Source organism: Osmerus eperlanus, chromosome 15 (assembly GCF_963692335.1).
Source record: "Osmerus eperlanus chromosome 15, fOsmEpe2.1, whole genome shotgun sequence".
Lineage (NCBI taxonomy): Eukaryota > Metazoa > Chordata > Actinopteri > Osmeriformes > Osmeridae > Osmerus > Osmerus eperlanus.
This window is the reverse complement of record NC_085032.1, coordinates 16,021,438-16,040,828: the sequence shown is the minus strand read 5'-3', so window position 1 is coordinate 16,040,828 and position 19,391 is coordinate 16,021,438. Positions and strand designations below refer to the sequence as shown.

At 40.2% G+C, this 19,391-nt stretch overlaps 2 protein-coding genes across 4 annotated transcripts; both read left to right on the top strand.

Moving 5' to 3' along the window:
- The first annotated feature begins 4,175 nt into the window (after positions 1-4,175).
- On the top strand, positions 4,176-9,199 carry commd3 (COMM domain containing 3). Its single transcript, XM_062479409.1, has 8 exons — positions 4,176-4,352; positions 5,978-6,089; positions 6,303-6,366; positions 6,436-6,470; positions 7,436-7,496; positions 7,605-7,661; positions 7,743-7,805; positions 8,878-9,199. Exons 1-8 carry the CDS (start codon positions 4,214-4,216, stop codon positions 8,935-8,937), a joined length of 591 nt encoding a protein of 196 aa, XP_062335393.1. The 5' UTR covers positions 4,176-4,213; the 3' UTR covers positions 8,938-9,199.
- Positions 9,200-9,999: 800 nt separating this feature from the next.
- bmi1a (bmi1 polycomb ring finger oncogene 1a) lies at positions 10,000-18,913 on the top strand. 3 transcript variants are annotated; one of them, XM_062479407.1, is made up of 10 exons: positions 10,000-10,379; positions 13,850-13,980; positions 14,235-14,331; positions 14,859-14,914; positions 15,319-15,369; positions 15,914-16,022; positions 16,434-16,479; positions 16,764-16,862; positions 16,986-17,066; positions 17,602-18,913. In XM_062479407.1, exons 2-10 carry the CDS (start codon positions 13,863-13,865, stop codon positions 17,908-17,910), a joined length of 966 nt encoding a protein of 321 aa, XP_062335391.1. In that variant the 5' UTR covers positions 10,000-10,379; positions 13,850-13,862; the 3' UTR covers positions 17,911-18,913. The 3 variants fall into 3 exon arrangements, with proteins under 3 accessions (XP_062335391.1, XP_062335390.1, XP_062335392.1); XM_062479406.1 differs by lacking the exon at positions 10,000-10,379 and adding an exon at positions 13,174-13,357; XM_062479408.1 differs by lacking the exon at positions 10,000-10,379 and adding an exon at positions 13,631-13,758.
- Positions 18,914-19,391: the final 478 nt, after the last annotated feature.

Sequence of the window (19,391 nt, the reverse complement as noted above, 5' to 3'; positions counted from 1 at the left end):
TTTAATCACAGGAGTTTTACACATTTAGTCATCTGCAGGAAAAATAATGGAAGATATGTAGTAATGTGTCCTTCGTCTCACAGCGCGCATGCGCATCTCAGACAATTGAGCCAGAAGCACGGTTTCTTAAGGATTCTGAATGTAATTCACATAATTTAATTAGGCGTACATATGTTAATTAGATACTTAAGTGGGAAATAGTGATTACTGTCGGGCTACCCTAGGTTACAGTACAGTGATACTTCAGCTAATTTATCGGAGGGCGTCTCTATGCATTATGGTCAGTCTTTATGAAATTAACATTCTTACCACTTCTGCCAGGAGGGGTTCATCGATAATTATCATTTATATACGTCTAAATAACTGGAGATTCTAGAAATAGTAAAAAGTAATAGGCTTTACATTTTAAAACCAATTTTCTTAAATAGATGTGTGAGTATGTGAATTTGTAATGATAATTAAAACAAATACTCAATCATTTCAGATCAATAAAATCTTAATATGTTTTAACTCTGAATTGAATTAATAATATGAAAGTAAGGGTGTGTGTGTAGGTGATATGCATACGAGGTTGTGTGCATTGACGTGTGTATGCACGTGAGGGTGTGTGTATTTGTGTGCGCGCGTGTGTGTGTCTGTGTGTGTGTGCTTGACACTGCACAGGTGCAGATTTTCCCTTTCCCTGTTGGCTTGAGCACAGAAAAAGCGTTATTTCACGTGGATGCGAGGCCGTGCATCTCATAGTGCGTCTGCAAATCCTGCATGCGTTTATTTGCTCGCGAGCTTGCTCTGAAGAAATGGCTCGTAATGGCCCGTATTGAAAATAAGTTAAAACACAATTTAAGTTGACATCTTTACTGACTGAAAACGGAGCTGGATTATGGTTTGACATTAGATTGATAAAGGATAAACACACGTTTTTAACTCTTGTCATTTCTTATGTTAGATACAAGTTCCTATCAATGACAATTGTATAACATTACCTTTCACTGTAGCCTATAGGTGCACACAAGTTCGGAGTGTGAATTTGAACTTCGTGGGGTTGCGCATGCGTCTGGTGTGTATAGTCTCATACCATAAGAATATGATTAAAAACTGGTAGCTTGCCCAGGGGCAACATTCTCTCTCTCTTTCTCCCTCTCGCCCCTTTCTCTTTTATTTCCTCTTCTCTTTCTCACTTTCTCTCTCTTTCTGTCTCATATTTCAAAATGTTAGCAACAAGAACATCAATTTAGAGTTGTGCATCTATAGACGAAATAATGTAACCTTAGGATGCTCTCTGTCTGTAGATTCACACACGTGCTTAATCTTTCATCAAGTAGAACTCGCGGCACCCTGACCTTTAAATATGGAATTACTTGTTATTATCTGTTAATCCACCAACCACCACAGTCGTCATAACTTTAGCCTTTATTTTTAAGTTAACATTTAGCCTACTTAATTAATTAACAAATTAACCCAGACGAAATAAAATAAAACGTATTGTCCCTGCAGTTTTTATTTTTACAATTGAATTAATAGATACGAATCATCATCAGTCATTTAAAAACGGGAGTGTTAGAGGCTACAGCAATGAGGATCCAAGTCAACTATTTCAAGACGACTGGCAATGCAGTAGCCTATTTGGCTTCTGTTGAATCTTGCTTCAAGTTGAAATTATAAACGTTATTATAAATCTTCTTAAAGGGGAATGCCATTAGAAATGTAATAGAAGACCAGGCTATAAGTGAAACCAACGTTAAAGCATGCATCAATTCTCTAATGCCCTTCATTAAAATATATTATCAAATTAATAAAGAGTATAACGTGCTCAGCAGACAGCGTTATCTTATCCAAAGCGATGCAGGCTCAGGCTTTATAGGGGTGATCTGAACTTGTGATCTGAACTTAAATACCAAGCTATAGGCCTGCCCATGTAAACATGCGGTTCATAAACTCTTAAGATGAAAATACACTCTTTTCCTGAAAGTTAAACACAGAAGGCATGTATATTTCTGTACCCGGGGACAGATGTGGAATCTATTTCCGAACAGATCAAATGAAAAGTTAATTCTGTGTAAACTGTCTGCGTTTATGCCTAAGTTTAGACCAAGTCACTTCCACCCAACTCTGAATTGAAGGTATATACCATGTGTGAAGGTTATAGTAGCTTGTATTTGGGGCTGAAATGTTGACAGCGTTGAAGAGTTGATCACAGCTTGCTGGAAAAACCGATGATCGATATTCATGGCATGTAGTTAAATTTAAGCACAATAGCTTGTTATTTAAACGTCTTACATGTCATACACTTTTACAGATTTTGGACTTTTGATGCATCGACTATGGGTTGTGTTCTTGTCAGAAAACAATCTGGGAAGCTTACTTTTTGAGTGAACACATCACCACTCTGGACAGGACACGTTTAACTTTGCAAGCAGGATATGGTCTTGTGAAATCTATCACATTTTATAAATTAGGCCTTTCCATTGTGGGAAAGACCCCTTGACTCGAGGAGTTATTATGACGTAGGCTACCATCTGAAACCAATGTAATGTTGTCATACACACATCTCACTAAATTTTGAAAATATTCGTGATAATTTTTTATTGAAAACTGGCAGCGTCATTTAAATTTACCGCAGGAAATCACTGTATTTGCAAACTCAGGACAGTGATTTTAATTGACGTAGGCAAGTCGGCTAACCCAGTGCCTTGATTCAACCTTAGCTTTTAGCAGTACGCAAAAGAAACGTTGTCCACGCACCAGTTCCAGCAACAATGTCTGAATCAATATTATTCTCTTCAACTGCAAATCGATTTTCGAAGTCATCGCTTAAAATGCAGATTTATGCAGATTAGATAAGTGACGGCGCGCTCTGGGACTCTGGGAAATCTGCAAGCTCCGTTGATTAATGACAAGAGTTTAGAGGACAAAAGTGAGACAAGCAAGACTATAGGGCACCAGGACAGAGGAGAGCGAAGGGAAGCTAAAGGTAGCCACCGAGATTTAGAGAGAGACGTCACCAACATTATTTGAGAAACACAATGACGAAGCAGGGTTCACTATTTCTCAACAGTTACACTGAACTTTGATCAAGGAATCGAGGTCATCTTGATAGCCCCTGCGTGTGTCATTTAGAGTTGGACAATTCATGGACAAAAAATGCCCTGATTCTTATAACCCAGTAGCCCAGTCTTATAACCCATAGTAGCCTATATCCTCTTATGGCCTAGTCTTTTATTAAAATACAGTACAAAATAAAACGCTGCCGTGTCCTAATACTATATGGGCTTTTGTCATTTAGTAGACTAATATTATTAGCTGTCAAATTATGTTTTAGGTGTTGCAGATGGAACTTAGGGCCTATTGCCCCCCCCCCCCCCACACACACACACACAAAAAGAATGACTGAATGAATGACCCTTCCTGAAACTCTTATCAACAGCAGTCCAGGTGCGAGGTCATGACCTCTGACCTTCATAAGCTCCAGATCCGTGACGCAGTTGTTGTTTAACAGTCGTTTAACACATTCACGTCAGTTGAGGACAACATATATTCACTCAAAACATTTGTTTTATTTTGGCGCATTATTAACCTATACAGCGTTAATTTCCATAGGTTAACTGATTAGATCTTTTGGAGGTGGATGTGACTGTCAGCATGAAGCGAATGGTTTCCTCTTGCCTGCTGCAACGCCGCAATGTCCCCTTGGGGATCAATAAACTACCTACAACGAGACTACTAGCCTACATCTAAACCATAGTTTATGAGTAACCCATGTCTGTGTAATTAGGTAGGCTTCAATCAAATCAATAGCCCTACCTACATAATTGCCTTAGAGAAGGTAGATTCTATCTAATACAAATGTTTCTTATTTTAGGCAGTTACAGTCAGACATTTGACAAAGCAAATTGTCAGTACCCAAACAGCTCTTGTACGACTACCTAGAAACCCAGTCCCTATACGCTACCGTAACCCAAACTTGTGGAAGTAGGCAATTGAATTTCAGTGGTGCCATTAGCCTGGATTCTCTATGACACGTCTTTATTTTTGTACTATTGATGACCCAGCAAGTATTTAATAACAGCCTTTAGTCGTTGACTCTGTCATTTTCATTGGTGAAACTTATAGGACAAAAGCTCTCGCGCCCAGTCTGCCCCGCTCGTGTTGCGCGCTGCATGCGTCATCTGATCACATCACGTGATTTAGTGTCGTGGGTCATTCCTCGCGCAAGATGGAGTTGTCGGAGTCTGTGCAGAGAGGGCTGCAGACGCTAGCAGATCCGACGGTTTTCGACTTGAAAACCTTCACCGTGTTCATAGAGGTTGCTTTTCGAAGTTTACTCTCTGCCCATTCCGATCACAGTATTCTAGGTAAGATCGTCGCCTCTGTAAATCGTCTTTGTTTGCCTCATCTTCTTCCGGTTTTCTCTGAATTGACAGCCCCTCGGCGTGATGGTTTTGCAGCACTTGAAAAACAAAAATAATGTGCCATCGTCGCCGTCTATGGGTGTGTTTTGCATGTTTATGGTTGTCGGGAGTCACAAGACGGCGTTCTACCTATTTTGGGAGTGCTTCTATTCATTAGGATACACGGGCATGAGCTGGGTGGATATTGTCTGAACCACAGCCTAATCACATCCAGGCTGTAGAAGTTAGAAAAGCTAATAGACTGGGATTGACTGAATAGATTCTTGAGTCTGATAATAAAGCTGAACTGAACTTAAATATTCACAAACAAAAGGGTTTAGACACAATCTGGTCACATCGACAGCACAGAATCTCTCAATTCAAATGTGCTTTACTGGCATGAATGTCACGATAACAATGTTGCCAAAGCATCAAATATCAATTAAACACAATAAATACATAGATATAGATGAAATGAATGAAAGCATTGATTACATGTATTTGTTGTGATGAATTATGTATGTATGTGTGGTGTGTGTGTAGGTCCTTCACTGTCCCTCATGTTGTGGCATGTTGATACATATTGAGCAGCAAGATATACCCTTCTCCTAGGAGTATGATTCTTTTGAGAGGTCATTAAGATCTTTTACATCTGCGATTACAAAGTGGAATTTGCTCAAGTAAATATTCCTTATTTCTTTGAATGGTTTACAATGTAGGAGGACGTGTCTCTGTATGTCTCTCTCTCTTTCTAAGTCTCTCTCTCCCTATCAGCCATAAGACCACTGACAGTGTTATTCACTTCACCTATCTCGTTGTCATGGCATCTGTCAGTGGGTGGGATATATTAGTTGGGAAAGTGAACATTTTGTCCTCAAAGTTGATGTGTTATAGAAGCATCGCTTCTATATGCATCGCTTACCTGGGGAACACATGGCACCAGGATGCACTATGGGAAGAAGGCCAGCCTGCAGAGGCAGTGTGATGCTTTGAGCAGTGTTCTGCTGGGACACCTTGGGTTCTGACATTCATGTGGATGTTACTTTGACACGTACCACCTGCCTAAACATTTCTACAGACCACGTACACCCTTTCATGGAAACGGTATTCCCTGATAGCAGTCGTATCTTTCAGCAGGATAATGTGTCCTGCCACAAAGCAAAACTTGTTCAGAAATGGTTTGAGGAACACGAGTTCAAGGTGTTGACTTCCCCAGATCTAAATCCAATTGAGCGTCTGTGGGATGTGCTGGACAAACAAGTTCGATCCATGGAGGCTCCACCTCACAACATGACTTAAAGGATCTGCTGCTAACGTCTTGGTGCCAGATACCACAGCACACCTTCAGCAACGGGGTTAGGGCTGTTTTGGTGGCAAAAGGGGGCCTACACAATCTGGTGATCATAATGTTATGGTGGGTCAGTGTATATATTTATATAGTGTGAAACCCATATGTAAAGCAAACTTACCGTAACAGGGCCGTACATGGATAGACCCAGAGAGACCAACAAGGGTTTATACCCGGGGGTGAGACTTGAGTAAAATACGTTTTTAGGGACTTAATTCCACCGTTTGTTTTGATTCTATAGATCAGCCTGAGTTGAAACTAATCGAGCAGGTGTGTCTGAAACAGTGTCACGTGGCAGTGACCTCCTGCATACTGGAGGGAGTCAAACTAAACGCAGACAAGTCCACAGTAAGGTACATATTTAGATTTGACACAGGCTGCTGTTTTTACACGTGTTGAAAACATCAAGTATCAAGCACCTCCCATTGTCAGAGATGTGTTAATTTGTGTGTGATATGGTAATATACATAAGGTCAATACTCAAACTATTCAAACATATTTACAGAAGCCAACAATAGCAAAAAGTGTTTCTGTAAAAAAAATATATTGGTTACTGTGCCATTCAGCTCCTGCCTCGAGGACAACCGGTTTGAGTCTGAAAGAGTGGAAGTGTTCTACAGTTTATTCCAGGTGAGTGTTTCATATTTGGCCTTTTGTCATTCCTGAGGGATCATCGCTCATAACTTTTTCTCTCCACAGAAACATAAAGGTGACCTAGAAACCCTATTGTCAAGGTAAGTTATAGCTTAGCACACAGCGTTTAAAATACATTATTTATTCATTGATGATGATTACAGTGTTCTCTAGGCAGCGTTTTTAACCACAAGTAATTTTATTGCTTGTTTCATAAAATCCTTCATATATAAATCATGTGCATTTTGTAAGTTCACTGATTGATCCATCATACAGCAGTTTTTACACAGTAAACTTTAACCTTAATCTATCAACATACCTTGCCCCAGTTTCACACCATGAGTTGATAAAATACATTAAATAAAAATGGTTGTCTGAGAGTGTTCAATACAGTTTCATTAAACCGTTGAATTGTTAAACTATTGCTAAGTGGAAGCAGAAGATGGATGGAGACATCCATAAATGCCTTTATTTGATCAATGAATACCTTCACATAACTTTTACAACGTTTAGCCCTACCTTATGCTTATTCATTTGAATACATCTTTAGGTGTAGCCTAATAATATGTATTCACTAAAGGTAGACAATTATAACATTCGAGAATGTTGTCCTCGGTCTGTCATCGTTTACGTTTTTCTGAGCCAGTGCACGTGTGTGATTTGACAATTTGGCTCAAACAAACTATTTAAATTGGTTTCTTTTTTCTATGGGGTTTTAGGGTTCTATGGCTTTTTATGAGTAGCATTTGTTTGTATTGCATTGATAAAAGACACATTTACATTGTAATTAATCACGCTGATTGTGGTCTTTGTTGTTGTGTTGACAACCAAACGTTAGAACAAGAATCTGTCCTTTCGTTCCCTGTTGCGTGCAATTTGTTAAATGGAGTATTTCCAATATCGTTAACGATAATGAGTTATAAAAGAGATGTAGCCTACTCCTAAAATATTTGTGGTTTTGGTTAGTTTTACATGTATATTAGACTACATTTCATTTATTTCTTGGTGCTTAGCACGTTTTAAGCTGTCATCATTGAATCTTCTGAATTTTTCTTTCCTGTTGCAGTATAGGAAGTGGTCCACCCCATGTCAATGACGTATCGTGGCGTCTAGAGTATCGCATTAAGGTAGGGATAGAGTTGTAATCTTAATATTACTAAGCTACTAAAGATAATGGTTGGTTAAAACTGGGTTATGGCAATGTAGGACTATAGCACGTTTGTCTTTTTTTGCAGAACGGGCACGTGCACAAGGTCAACGAGCCTTCCTACCTTATTTCCCTAAACGTCGAGGTGTGTATTTTTATTTATTTACAGAAATTAAAAAGGTAGCTTATTGGCCTCCTTGTCTCTTATGGGTTTCCTTCTTTACAGAATGGCGACATGGGAAGGTCTTTAGAGAACGTTCAATTTAATTGTACAATGGAGCAACTACAGGTAAAGTATTTAGATAGAAACTTGCATATTTTGGTGCAAAAGTTGTGTAGAAATTAGGTTTACAATATTCACATTAACATATCAGACTTGTATTGCTAATATGGTCCTTAGTTTTGACACATTTATAATGCTGAATAAATGCTGTTGATACCGGTGTCATCAACTGGTTTGTCTGTACTATTTTAACGATATGAATATTTGAGTTCATTTAACAAATGCAAATCACATAAGTTATCATGTTATATAGAAACTGTAACTTTGTCAATGCAAATCAGTACCAGTAGCTTAGCTGTAGTAAAAACATGGCAGAGCACATTTAAAAAAACGGTGCAATCATCAAAAATGTGAAATAAAGCTTTCATCATAAAATCATGTTTACACATATTAATGACTTGACCATTGTTATTCCTCCTCGAATACGGCCTCTGTATAACGTGTCTATTATGGCGAATGCATCAAGAAACGAATACAACCTTATTTTGTTTTAACGCACCGCACAAATCAAATGACGTCGACTGTGTAGCATTTGATCCTATATTAAACTTGTGTGAATTTTACGTCAGGGAAATGCTCTCTTTTGTCTAATGAAAGCCTTGGATGTTTGTAGTTTACATCGTGTCTAATTGCGTTGACACTGCTTTTGTCACATGACATTGTCCATAAAGCCTTCCTCATAAGGTGCCCCCTCTATTAATTTGACTGAATTTATCCGCAGTGGTTTTCTAAGACAGTACAGTAGCCTATACTATACTGTAGTACAGTACTATAGGCTACTGTTGAAAGACTTAACTACAGTATTTATGTGGCGTATAAATAATTTTTCAAAGTTATTCTCCTGAAATCTATCGTCTTAACAAGTCTCTCACTTCTCCACAAACGGATCTCAATCTTAGTTAATCTATATATTTTTTCCTCTGTGTAAATTAAATGACATTAATATTTTGATGACCTCTGTCAATGCTTTCCTTTCTACCTAGTTCTGGTTGAATAATGCAGACGCGTATTCAGTCAGAATAAAAGTTTTAGAGCGTCTCCACGATGTTGAAATGAACCGATGTTGCCTTGTGTTTAGGATCTGATGGGGAAGATGAAAGATGCGGCCAAGAGTCTGGAGAAAGCTACGCAGTTCTGAACTCGTAGCGGAGACGCCCTGCGAGAACAGTGGAGTCCGGTTTCTGAATGGGTCCCTATACTCCTCCCTGCTCACTCACCTTAAATATAGCTTACCGCTGACACCGGAATTTTCACCGAGCACATTCACCGAGCGTTCATACTTTTGCTGTTGTTTTATTATTTGACATTAAATTCATAGATAATGTAGGCCTACAACTAACTTGGCTTGAGTCGTAGGCTGTCTATAACGATTTGTAATAAAGTTTCTAAAATGACTGCTATCTTATTTGACTGCTTGTGTATTTTATAAATCCGACAATGTATTCATCAGTCGCAGTATAATGGAAATATGCTTATTTAGATGTAGACCATCATGCTGCGGGTTGTAATGCCATCACTTTCAAGTCAAGGAGCCCTGTCCAGAGATGAAGATGTCTTTATTAGGCTATATGTCGCTAAATTGGAATAGCCTCCGTGAAGAAAGATATCCTATCGGAATAGCCTCCAATGCTGCAGTTTGACCCGTGTTTTCTGGGGGGAAAGCTACCCCGAGGAGGAGAGAGCGTGAAAATAATGGTAATTATGTCAGAGTATCGTCTTGGTTTATCCATCACCTCAAGATGGCTCGAATATGGGCTACTATTTAGACATTCAAGACGTATTTTTCTTTCACTGACGTTAGTGGAATTATCAACGTGGCTCACGTGTATAATTGGACCTTTCGTTATTGGTTACCTACGCAAGACTGTCCACTTGCTCTACGTAGCCTATTTATTAAATAAGCAAGGCAGAGGGCTGGCGCTCAGGAAGATGAACTGTCGATGAAAAGCAACGACTCTGTTTCTGGTAGAATCGCATTGTTCACCAAGCAGCGATGCTGCAACTTACTGTTGTCTTGACAGCACGTAACGTGCTGTGTTATCAAAAGGTTCGAGCAATATGCTTAGTAGCAATTAAACTGTGGAGGCGAAATGAAATTCTTTGTGTTGAAGTACAATACATTGTGAATGTAAACTGGCGAGGTTCGCATACACCGACACTAATTTCCAGGCCACCCTTAAGGAATGAGACCACGTGATCAGAGCGGGGCGGTCGAACCACAAGCCATTTTGGGGACGGTGTCAGTTTCCACAGAGCACACACTGCTGCATTTTTCAAGGGGCCGATTTTGGAGGCAAAGTTATCGTTAACGATATCTGACTGTCTGGGACGCACAGTCGAAAGTCTGGAATCTACGGCAAGAATAGATATTTCACTCACTCCGAGTCAAAAACGGGAGGAAAATAAGAATTTTACGCATCTGAAATGAGCTCCGCTTTGCCTTGCGCTCTGAGCAATTGACAGCGTCTGCAGCTAGTTTTCAAGATGGCGTCTCGGCTCATATTCATTTTCTGCTGATCGCCTCCTAACTTTCATTGTCTATTCGTCTCCAGTCTCACAGTTCACCGGCCAAGCCATTGGGTATGTAATATTCGATATCTGTTCTTACCAAAGGATAATTTACAAATTGCTCCCGTGCACTTAATTGTGATTTTCGTGCGTACGAATGTGGACCGATCTATGGTGGATGCAGAGCTTTGACAGTGGCTCGCGCTTACCGACGTGGAGCCCTGTCCTCGCTGCTTTCTAAATTATGACCCCTTCTCCTACACACATTGTCAATGCATGTCAGAGAAAAACAAATAGCGTTCTACACTGTTTAATGTAAGCAACTGGTTAGTATTGTTTTTTGAAACCTACGTGAACGTCGTTTATATTTCTTCAAAATCTGTGATCTCGATCGAACAAGACCGAGATTAGGGAGATGTTCTCCGTGGCCAATACTCAAACTGCCCCCCTTATTGATATACTTACTCACAGTGTCTTCATTTTATAGAAATATGTTCTTCTGGATGTTGGTAACTGGTCACTGTTTTTGCTTTACGCATAGGTTGCCGGGTTATGGATTTATTAACTTAAGTTCTTCATTTGGTGGACTGTCCTATGTGCAGGACGAGTGGTGAACCATCACTTCGCCAATATTTCAAATCTATCAGATTGTTAAAACAAAATTTCACGTAAAGGAGTGAACAATCCCTGTTTAGGTTGTCACAGAGTCTGCACAGTTTTATCGTTTTTGTCAACATTGTGCGCTGGTGCTGAGCACTTTGATCGGGCGTTATCTCAGTAGTCCCAAACAGCCCAATTCAAATAGGGTAAGTGCTATATTCAGTGGTGTCTTCATAGTTTTATGAACGCTCCAATGACATGTTAAGGGAGATGATATGTCCTCTTCAGTTTAAAACACTGTGATGTTTGTTAATATTTGCAATTGGAAACTGTTCTAGCGCCTCTGCATTGTGTGGTCAGATAACACTGTTGTGCGTGTGAAATAAGCAACCCAAGTTTTGAATAAGGCCTAAATATTAGGGTTTAAGAATGTGTACTTCCAGGATCTGTGGTGAATTGTTTTAGTTGTTTGTGCCTTTATGTTGCCGCGTCATGATCGCCTATTGAGTGTCCCTCTACCTTACAGAGACTTTAGCAGAAGTCTTGCGCTGGCAGCGACTTTGTAACGCCGTTCTGTCAATGCCATCTCTGGAGGATATAATAATGTCCAGCGTTATTATTCCGAGTTGCTTTTCGATCATGATTGACGACAGAGTATCAAAGCAAGGCCCAACTGTGTTAATTTAGTTGTCTTCAAGCTCGAGACCATGGGTGAATTGTGATTCAAAGTTGTGCCTTGTTGCAGTATGACTATAGCCAAGTGTAATTCAAACAGGGTTCCACCACAAAGATAACAGGTTTTAGATGTATACATTTTATTTAAAATAAATTGAGCATGGTGGAGGGGGGTCCATTATGTAGCGTTCTAGACTGAATGACCTCGAGGTCTCGAGCCTTTTGGGTTAATTTTGTACTGTGACATCGTATCTGGCACGTGACGCATTCCCATTAATAGGTCGGTATGTCACTTATGCCGTCAACAGGGTCGCTTCTCTAATGTGGACTTTTGAGTCAAGAATGAAAAAGATTCAAACTTAAACCATGCACGGGCTTTTATGGATTTGATCTGATATGAGTTTATGTGCCCCCCTGTAGATTCACTGGAAGCAAACACATAGATTTGTTATGGGCAGTCTTATGGTAGGCTATTGGGATAACAGTTGTGCAAACATGTAGTCGATCGATTGATGGGGTAACAGTGTTTACGTTAGGCTACTCAGGATGCGTCACTGAAGTCGGCAATCTCAAAAACCGCCTTTTATCATCCTTCTCCAGGTTGCAGAGAGGACCCTGTGTCATAACGGCGGCTGTGACCTTTCTCTGGAGTCTGAATTATGTATTTCTTAAAAACAATTTGACTCTAAGTTTATTATGTGATGTGCTGTTGCATGTCCTTTCTCTTCATTACCGTGAATGATATTCCGTTTGGAATCATGTCACGCGTGAAGGCTGTAGCTATATGGATGATGAGCGCATGAACGTATTTTTGTAGTTTCAACATGTTCATGATGGTCGTTTAAGCAGCTTCATGACCCATCTTGTGATTTAAAGAACGCTTTATAGTAAAATGAAGACGCTCACTATTCATTTGTTTTGACGTTAAACGACACTATTTTGTGTAGGCTGTGCCGATTTCCTGGAAGGAAAAAAACAACTAATTTGCAGTTATTTGTTTCGTAGACAGTTTTCATCAAAGTCTCGTTTAGGCATGAACAGACATCGGTCTTCAGCGCTAAGTGCTGGATATATTGCCTGTATAGTCTGGCTTGCGGTCTTCATGCACGACTGCTGAATATACCCATGCAGTGTATAGATTTAGTTGTGCATAAACTTGGAGAAAAGACGTTCAGACGGTGTGGAGGTCGAGCTGTGTGGTGTTGTTCCACTGACTGCCAATAACTTATGCTTGGTATTACAGCACGCATACGGAAACGGCACAATCAACAGAAAACGTTGTCAAAGCTACGTTTTGTTTAATTACACCTGTGCGCACAAGAATAAGGCAAGGCACATCAACGAAGAGTAAGAAATTGCAAATACGGTTGTGTAAAAAATTGTGCTCCATACAAATAAAATCGTATCATTATTTTTTCGAGAGGCGTTTTTTTTTTTTTTTACAAAATGGCAGCCATGATGTCGGGACCAGCGGTACCCACTTCGCAATGCGAGGGACGGACAGACATTTAGCCTATTATTCTTCCATGTATCATAAGCGGAATTAGTGATTACATTTGTCATAAACCGAGTCTTCTCTGATTGGTCACGGGCAAGATGCCAAGTAGTGCAACCGAAGTTGCCATAGAAACGGCCAGATTCTTCGTGTATTTTACACCTGAGACGGTGTGATTCAGTGTTTTTCTCTGCACCGCGAGTTTGACGGTTAATTAATTCATAGAATGGCCAGAAATATAACTTAAATCCATCCAAATGAACGGTTGCTCTCTCCACTGGTGAGCGCTCTGATTCGCGCGTCCTCAAACACTTGTCTTATTTCTCTAACACGCATTATAGCCTAACGTCTAACTGGTACGACGTTGGGTGAAGCTTTCATAGTCCTTGTCAGTCTGCCACCAAATTCTTTGGACGATTCAGGGGCACTATTGTGTCATGGTGATAGGGTGGGAGGCTCGAGATTGGTCTCCAATCTGTAACACGTGGTTTTGAATGCTCTCCTTTCAAAGTTGAATAATATCTCCACCCCCCAGTTGTCGTACTCTGAGAACGACCAAGCCGTTGATTTGGTTGTTATAGTATTAGCATAAAGTATGATGTTTCTTTAACACCGACAAAACAACCCCCTTCCAAATGGTTTAAATTATTCAGCATGTGATGATTGACCAGAGCAAACTGGGTAAAGTCAGTTCTCTCAGTGTGCCAATATTATTAATTTATAAAATGATTGTCTAACTTGTATTCCCCCCCGTGCTGGTTCTCGCTGTTAGGACTGTCCATCCCATGACGATGCATCGAACAACTAGAATCAAGATAACCGAGCTTAACCCGCATCTCATGTGTGTTCTGTGTGGCGGATACTTCATCGACGCGACGACAATAATAGAATGTTTGCATTCATGTAAGTTCTGGAACATTTTGTAACGTTCAAGAGAGTCGCCTTTCATACAAAATGAAAAGCTTTGGCATGAAAACAAGAATAAACAGGATTGGATATCACAGTAACCATTAATAATAGAGAATATTTGACATGTTGTTTACTTGAAACCCCTCTTTAGTAAACGTTTGATCCATCGTGGCAGACATACTTAGCTGAAATGGGCTGTGCATACACATGTTGAATAACTAAAGGCTTGGTTTCTCAACGGGTTGCAGTTTGCAAGATGTGCATAGTGCGTTACCTGGAGACCAGCAAGTACTGCCCTATCTGTGACGTGCAGGTGCACAAAACCAAACCTCTCCTTCACATCAGGTGAGGACTCCAGGCTGTGTCCCTCACAGCTTCACTCACACCACAGTCAGAGCTCTGACTGTGGTGTGAGTGGACCTGACTCCAGGCTGTGTCCCTCACAGCTTCAGTCAGGTCCACTCACACCACAGTCAGAGCTCTGACTGTGGTGTGAGTGGACCTGACTCCAGGCTGTGTCCCTCACAGCTTCAGTCAGGTCCACTCACACCACAGTCAGAGCTCTGCGACATGTCAACATTTGAAGCAGGGGGTAGTATTAAAATAAATAATGGTGTGTTTTTTCTTTAGCAAAGTCCGAACCTTGAGTATCTGATATGTAATTACCACACCGGAGGAAATCCCTCAGAAGTTTTTCAGTTGATCAGTGTCCACCATCTTCCTATTTGGATGAAGTTAAAAAAATATTATTCTTGGCTAGGAGATTATTACTTGTTAAAATATAGTTTTTATTCTTCACACCGACTAAAGATGGTGATATGGTGATAGTCTGATAATCCACACTATTCGTGAAACTGTTCCTTTCTTTTAAGGTCTGACAAAACTCTTCAAGACATAGTTTACAAGCTGGTTCCTGGTCTCTTCAAAAGTAAGATCAGTTTACTGTTGGTCTCACTTTCTGTGTTCTGTAAGATCAGTATACTGTTGCTTGAGGTCTCACTTTCTGTGTTCTGAATGGAAGTTGTTCTGTTACTTTGTTTTTGTGGTTTTAGTTCACAAAAAAATACATTTCTTAACATCCTTAAAGTAATATCCCATGGATTCAGAAACCAAATTATTTTGATTTAAAATGACACTTATGTATGAATTATTTTTCTATAAACAAATAACTATATGAATGTGATGTCATTTAACAAATATATGAGAGAAAGAGGTTATTTGCATGGAATGGAGTGGAATTCTTTAGGTAATAAGCAATCTTTATTATTAATGCAACAATATCTGAGAGAATATTTTAAAAAATGACTTGAGACCTAATATTTTTCTCTCTAGATGAGATGAAGAGGAGGAGAGATTTCTATGCAGAGCATCCAGCTGTAGATGGTTCGTCTTACAACAGCTTATTTTATTTTTCTCCATGCAGAAAAGTTTCTGTTCATGTTATTATCAAATAAATTACTAATAATTTGTACGGTTTATACTTACTCTGTGGATGACAAATAATGTTCAGATTAGACATTTACCCTCCAGTGTACTTTTATTAGATTTCACATTTGACTCATTCAGCAGGCATTTTTATCCAGAGTGGCACACAGAAATGGTACATTAAAGTACAGCAGATATCAAGCCTCAGAAGTGTGTAGTTGTATCAGCATTTAGGTGGTTAGAGTCAAGGACATGTCTTTATTTACCAGCACAGTGCAACGATAAACAGCCTCATGTTTTCACTGCATACATTTTGTGGGTGTAGTCTGTCACAAGACAGAGCTGTCTCGTGATGCAACTTTTTGGAAAACTGCAGGATGTTCATACCTGTGTTTCTTCTCCTTTTTCTGTCTTTTTGCTCTTTTTCTCTTTCTCCTCTTTCTAATGCTGTCTTCCTCCCTCTTTCTCTTTCGTTCTCTCTCTCTCTCTCTCTCCCTCTCAGCTACAAACGGGTCGAACGAGGATAGGGGCGAGGTGGCTGATGAGGATAAGAGAATTATCACAGACGACGAGATCATCAGCCTCTCCATCGAGTTCTATGACCAGAACAAGTAAAACATGCTCATCATGTCCATCTGTCCTCAGTGACAAGGATTTTAATGTCTTTCTATCTGTTTTTTTGTAGTGGTTTCTATGTGTAACATTTGAATAACTAGGTTACTGATATCGGTGTACTTTGAGACAATAAAGTTTGTAATTATATCGTAGGCTGATTATGAAAAATAAATCTGAATTATTTAATTTATAACTATTTTACTGTATAATTTATAAGCTTAATATCAGTAAAAAATTAATCAGTTAGGACATATTTAATAAATGTTGTTCATAGTGCTTAAATTTTTGTTAGAAGGCACACATAGTTATTTAACACTATCCAGTATTGCAACTAAATGTTCTGTTATATATTATTATTGAATGATATTAACACACTATGATTTCCCTGGTGTGTGTCGTCTGTGAAGGGTGAAGCACACCCTGGTGACGGAGGACAAGCATCCTAAAGAACAGGTACGCCTGGTCTGGGCTGGTCATGTGGAAACCATGGCAACTCACTGCATGCTCCTGTCCTCTGGTTAAAAATATGAATTTACACAGTTAAAGCACATGTTCTTAGCATGACAGTTAAAGCACATGTATGTTCTTAGCATGATCGCAGTGGACCAACGACCTCAATATTTCTTCTCCTGCCTGGCAGTTTATCTACTTATTAATATATAAACACTGAAGAGAAGCATTGTTTCAAAAAAACATTTTTGTATCCATATGGGTGATAATGATGATGTTTCGTTTAGCCCAATCACAAGCGGTACCTGCAGTGTCCGGCAGCCATGACGGTGATGCACCTGAGGAAGTTCCTGCGCAGTAAGATGGACATTCCCAGCAAGTACCAGGTAGAAGACACTGTGTGTGCGCGTGTGTGTGTGGCTCAATACTCTTAGCTTCACCTCCTTTTGGAATCAGAATCCTAGTTGTGCTTTTGGTCCTCAACATCATGTCTTGTTTTGCTTCTGAAGGTTGAAGTGATGTACGAAGATGAGCCACTGAAAGATTACTACACATTAATGGACATAGCTTACATCTACACATGGAGACGGGTAAGCTACTGCTTTATAAAAAAGAAATTGAGATTCTAAAAATATATTTGCTTCCTTTCAGGACCAGGTTATTCTACAGTCTAAACGTTTGGTTTCATTTGTAAATATACAGCTACTGTTGTTTCTGCAAAAATCATTGTGTCTTATGCAGCATGTGATTAAAGTACAATTTATTTTTATACATGATTTCCATCAACCGGAACACAACGCCAGTGTAGTGGGGATGGGTATAGCTCAAATGGTAGAGCATGGGGATGGGTAAAGCTTAGTGGTTAGAGCATGGGGATTGGTATAGCTCAGTGATAGAGCGTCTGACTGCTGATCAAGAGGTTGCAGGTTCAGATCCACCCTGGGAGCTCATTCTAAATGAAATGCATCATAATACATGATTACAGGGGAGTGTGTTTCATTATACATACTGGCAAATCTGTCCCCCCCCCCCACACATCCTCAGTATACATCTAAAAATCTGTCCCACCCACATATGAAACCAAGCCTATGCCCCTGCATGATCATCCAGCCCTCTGCGTTCCAGAACGGGCCGCTGCCACTCCAGTACCGCGTGCGGCCCAGCTGTAAGAAGATGAAGCTGAGTCAGCAGGCCGGCCGCTCGGGGCCCGAGAGCGACTCGGCCAGCGACAAGGCCAGCAGCCCTGCCGACGTCCCCTCCACCTCCTCCTCCCTCCCCAGCCCCAGCACCCCCCTGCAGTCCCCTCACACAGGCTTCCCCCTCGGCCCCGGAGCCCTCAACGGGGCCTCCACCTCTACCCAGGGCCGGCCGCACACCTTCAGCGGCAAACCTCGCAAGGCCTCGATCAACGGATCGTCCACTTCCTCCGGATGACCCTCTCTCGGAACCCGGCCCCTGACCTATGACCCCCCCCCCCCCTCTCCAGCCAACGCCAGAACGTTCAGCCACCGTTTCCATGCCAACGTAGTTCCATTGTCGTAGACGCTCTCTTTTTTATTACTGTTGTTGTTTATGAATATAATGAAATGTGTAAGTTTAACGTAGTGGAAGTGGATCATTTCAATAGGAACAGGTTGAGGTTTTGTGATGAAGACGAAGCTGGCAGTGTGACAGCGTTGGGAGACTGTTGGATATAATGTCCAGCGTTTAGTATCCTGAAAGCTGCATTTTTATTTTACAGATGTGACTGAAGATAGCCTTTATATATTTTTTTTCTTTACTTTTAATGATTTATTCAAACAAATGTGTTGACTATTTTAAGCGTGTTTTCCAACCTATTGTCAATCAGTTTAAGCATGGTCATGAACTGTTTATTCCTAGAGATGTCTGAAACGGTTGGTTTCCTCTCCAGTTCAGTTCTGTCACTTGGCAACGCGACGCGGTCTTGAAGAAAAATAAGAGCGGCCATAATGGGATTCATATGGAACAAGAATCGTACATTTTGGGACAGTGTTTGGGATTGGTAGAGATGAGGAGCTGCTTGGTTTATTTATGTACAGCGCTTTAATTAGCCTAGGCAACTTGAAACGTTTTTTCTTTTTTTTTGTAGCTGCCGTGGAAACGAATTGAGTAGGCTATCATTGACTCGTAGGCCTATATCTTTGATACTGATCACCAAGCAAACTGGCAGGTGTAAACGCTCATAATGTACATAGGGATGCAAATTAAATCAGTGATTGCGTCATATGTTCTCTAGCTCCAGAGAATGATTTGCTCTTCTAAATCCACCAACCTCACCCCCCATTTCACGCTCTATGACAAATGTTTTGATGTCTCCCGTGTCCTTCGTATTTGTATCGCTCGATTGTATGGACAACTATTGTATTGTTACTGTTGCACAGTATAAAAACATCTAAATAAAAACATTTTACACTTACATTAATTTTTTATTTTTTGTGAAATGCAGCTCAGAGAGTAGGCTTGGCTTCTGGGGGTTTTGCGTCCGCCATAGAGTTCATTTGGTCGGTAGCTTTTATTTTTGAACGTTCACATATCTATGTAGGCTATATATTTTTTGGGGTGGTTGAATAGCCTAATTCTAACCCACAGACAAAGCGGAACTTGGAAAATGCACGGATGTCTAGTGCATGCGCACCATGGATTTTAACCCAATGAAAAGATGACCTGCCAAAGAGTTATGGTAAATTAACGACATTAAATTAAATGCCTTGGCTTTGTGGTTTAGGTATAGGCCTACCTAAAATATCTGATTTGATTCTAAACTGTTTATCGATAAAATATTTTTTACTAGAATAATCTTCATACACATATGGCTGAAAGCCCATTTCCGTAAGAGTTTCCGTTCATTTGTTATCTATAGCCTACTTGTCTTCCATTCGTACCATTTTAACGTG

What these genes read in the sequence shown, in the direction of transcription:
- commd3 (XM_062479409.1), top strand. Translation starts at nt 4,214, where the DNA reads ATGGAGTTGTCGGAGTCTGTGCAGAGAGGGCTGCAGACGCTAGCAGAT. An exon ending in TGTTCTACAGTTTATTCCAG is followed by an intron (nt 6,367 to 6,435) that starts GTGAGTGTTTCA and finishes TTCTCTCCACAG; the next exon opens with AAACATAAAGGTGACCTAGA. An exon ending in TTATTTCCCTAAACGTCGAG is followed by an intron (nt 7,662 to 7,742) that starts GTGTGTATTTTT and finishes CCTTCTTTACAG; the next exon opens with AATGGCGACATGGGAAGGTC.
- bmi1a (XM_062479406.1), top strand. Translation starts at nt 13,335, where the DNA reads ATGAACGGTTGCTCTCTCCACTG. An exon ending in GGTTCCTGGTCTCTTCAAAA is followed by an intron (nt 14,915 to 15,318) that starts GTAAGATCAGTT and finishes TTTTCTCTCTAG; the next exon opens with ATGAGATGAAGAGGAGGAGA. An exon ending in ACATCTACACATGGAGACGG is followed by an intron (nt 17,067 to 17,601) that starts GTAAGCTACTGC and finishes TCTGCGTTCCAG; the next exon opens with AACGGGCCGCTGCCACTCCA.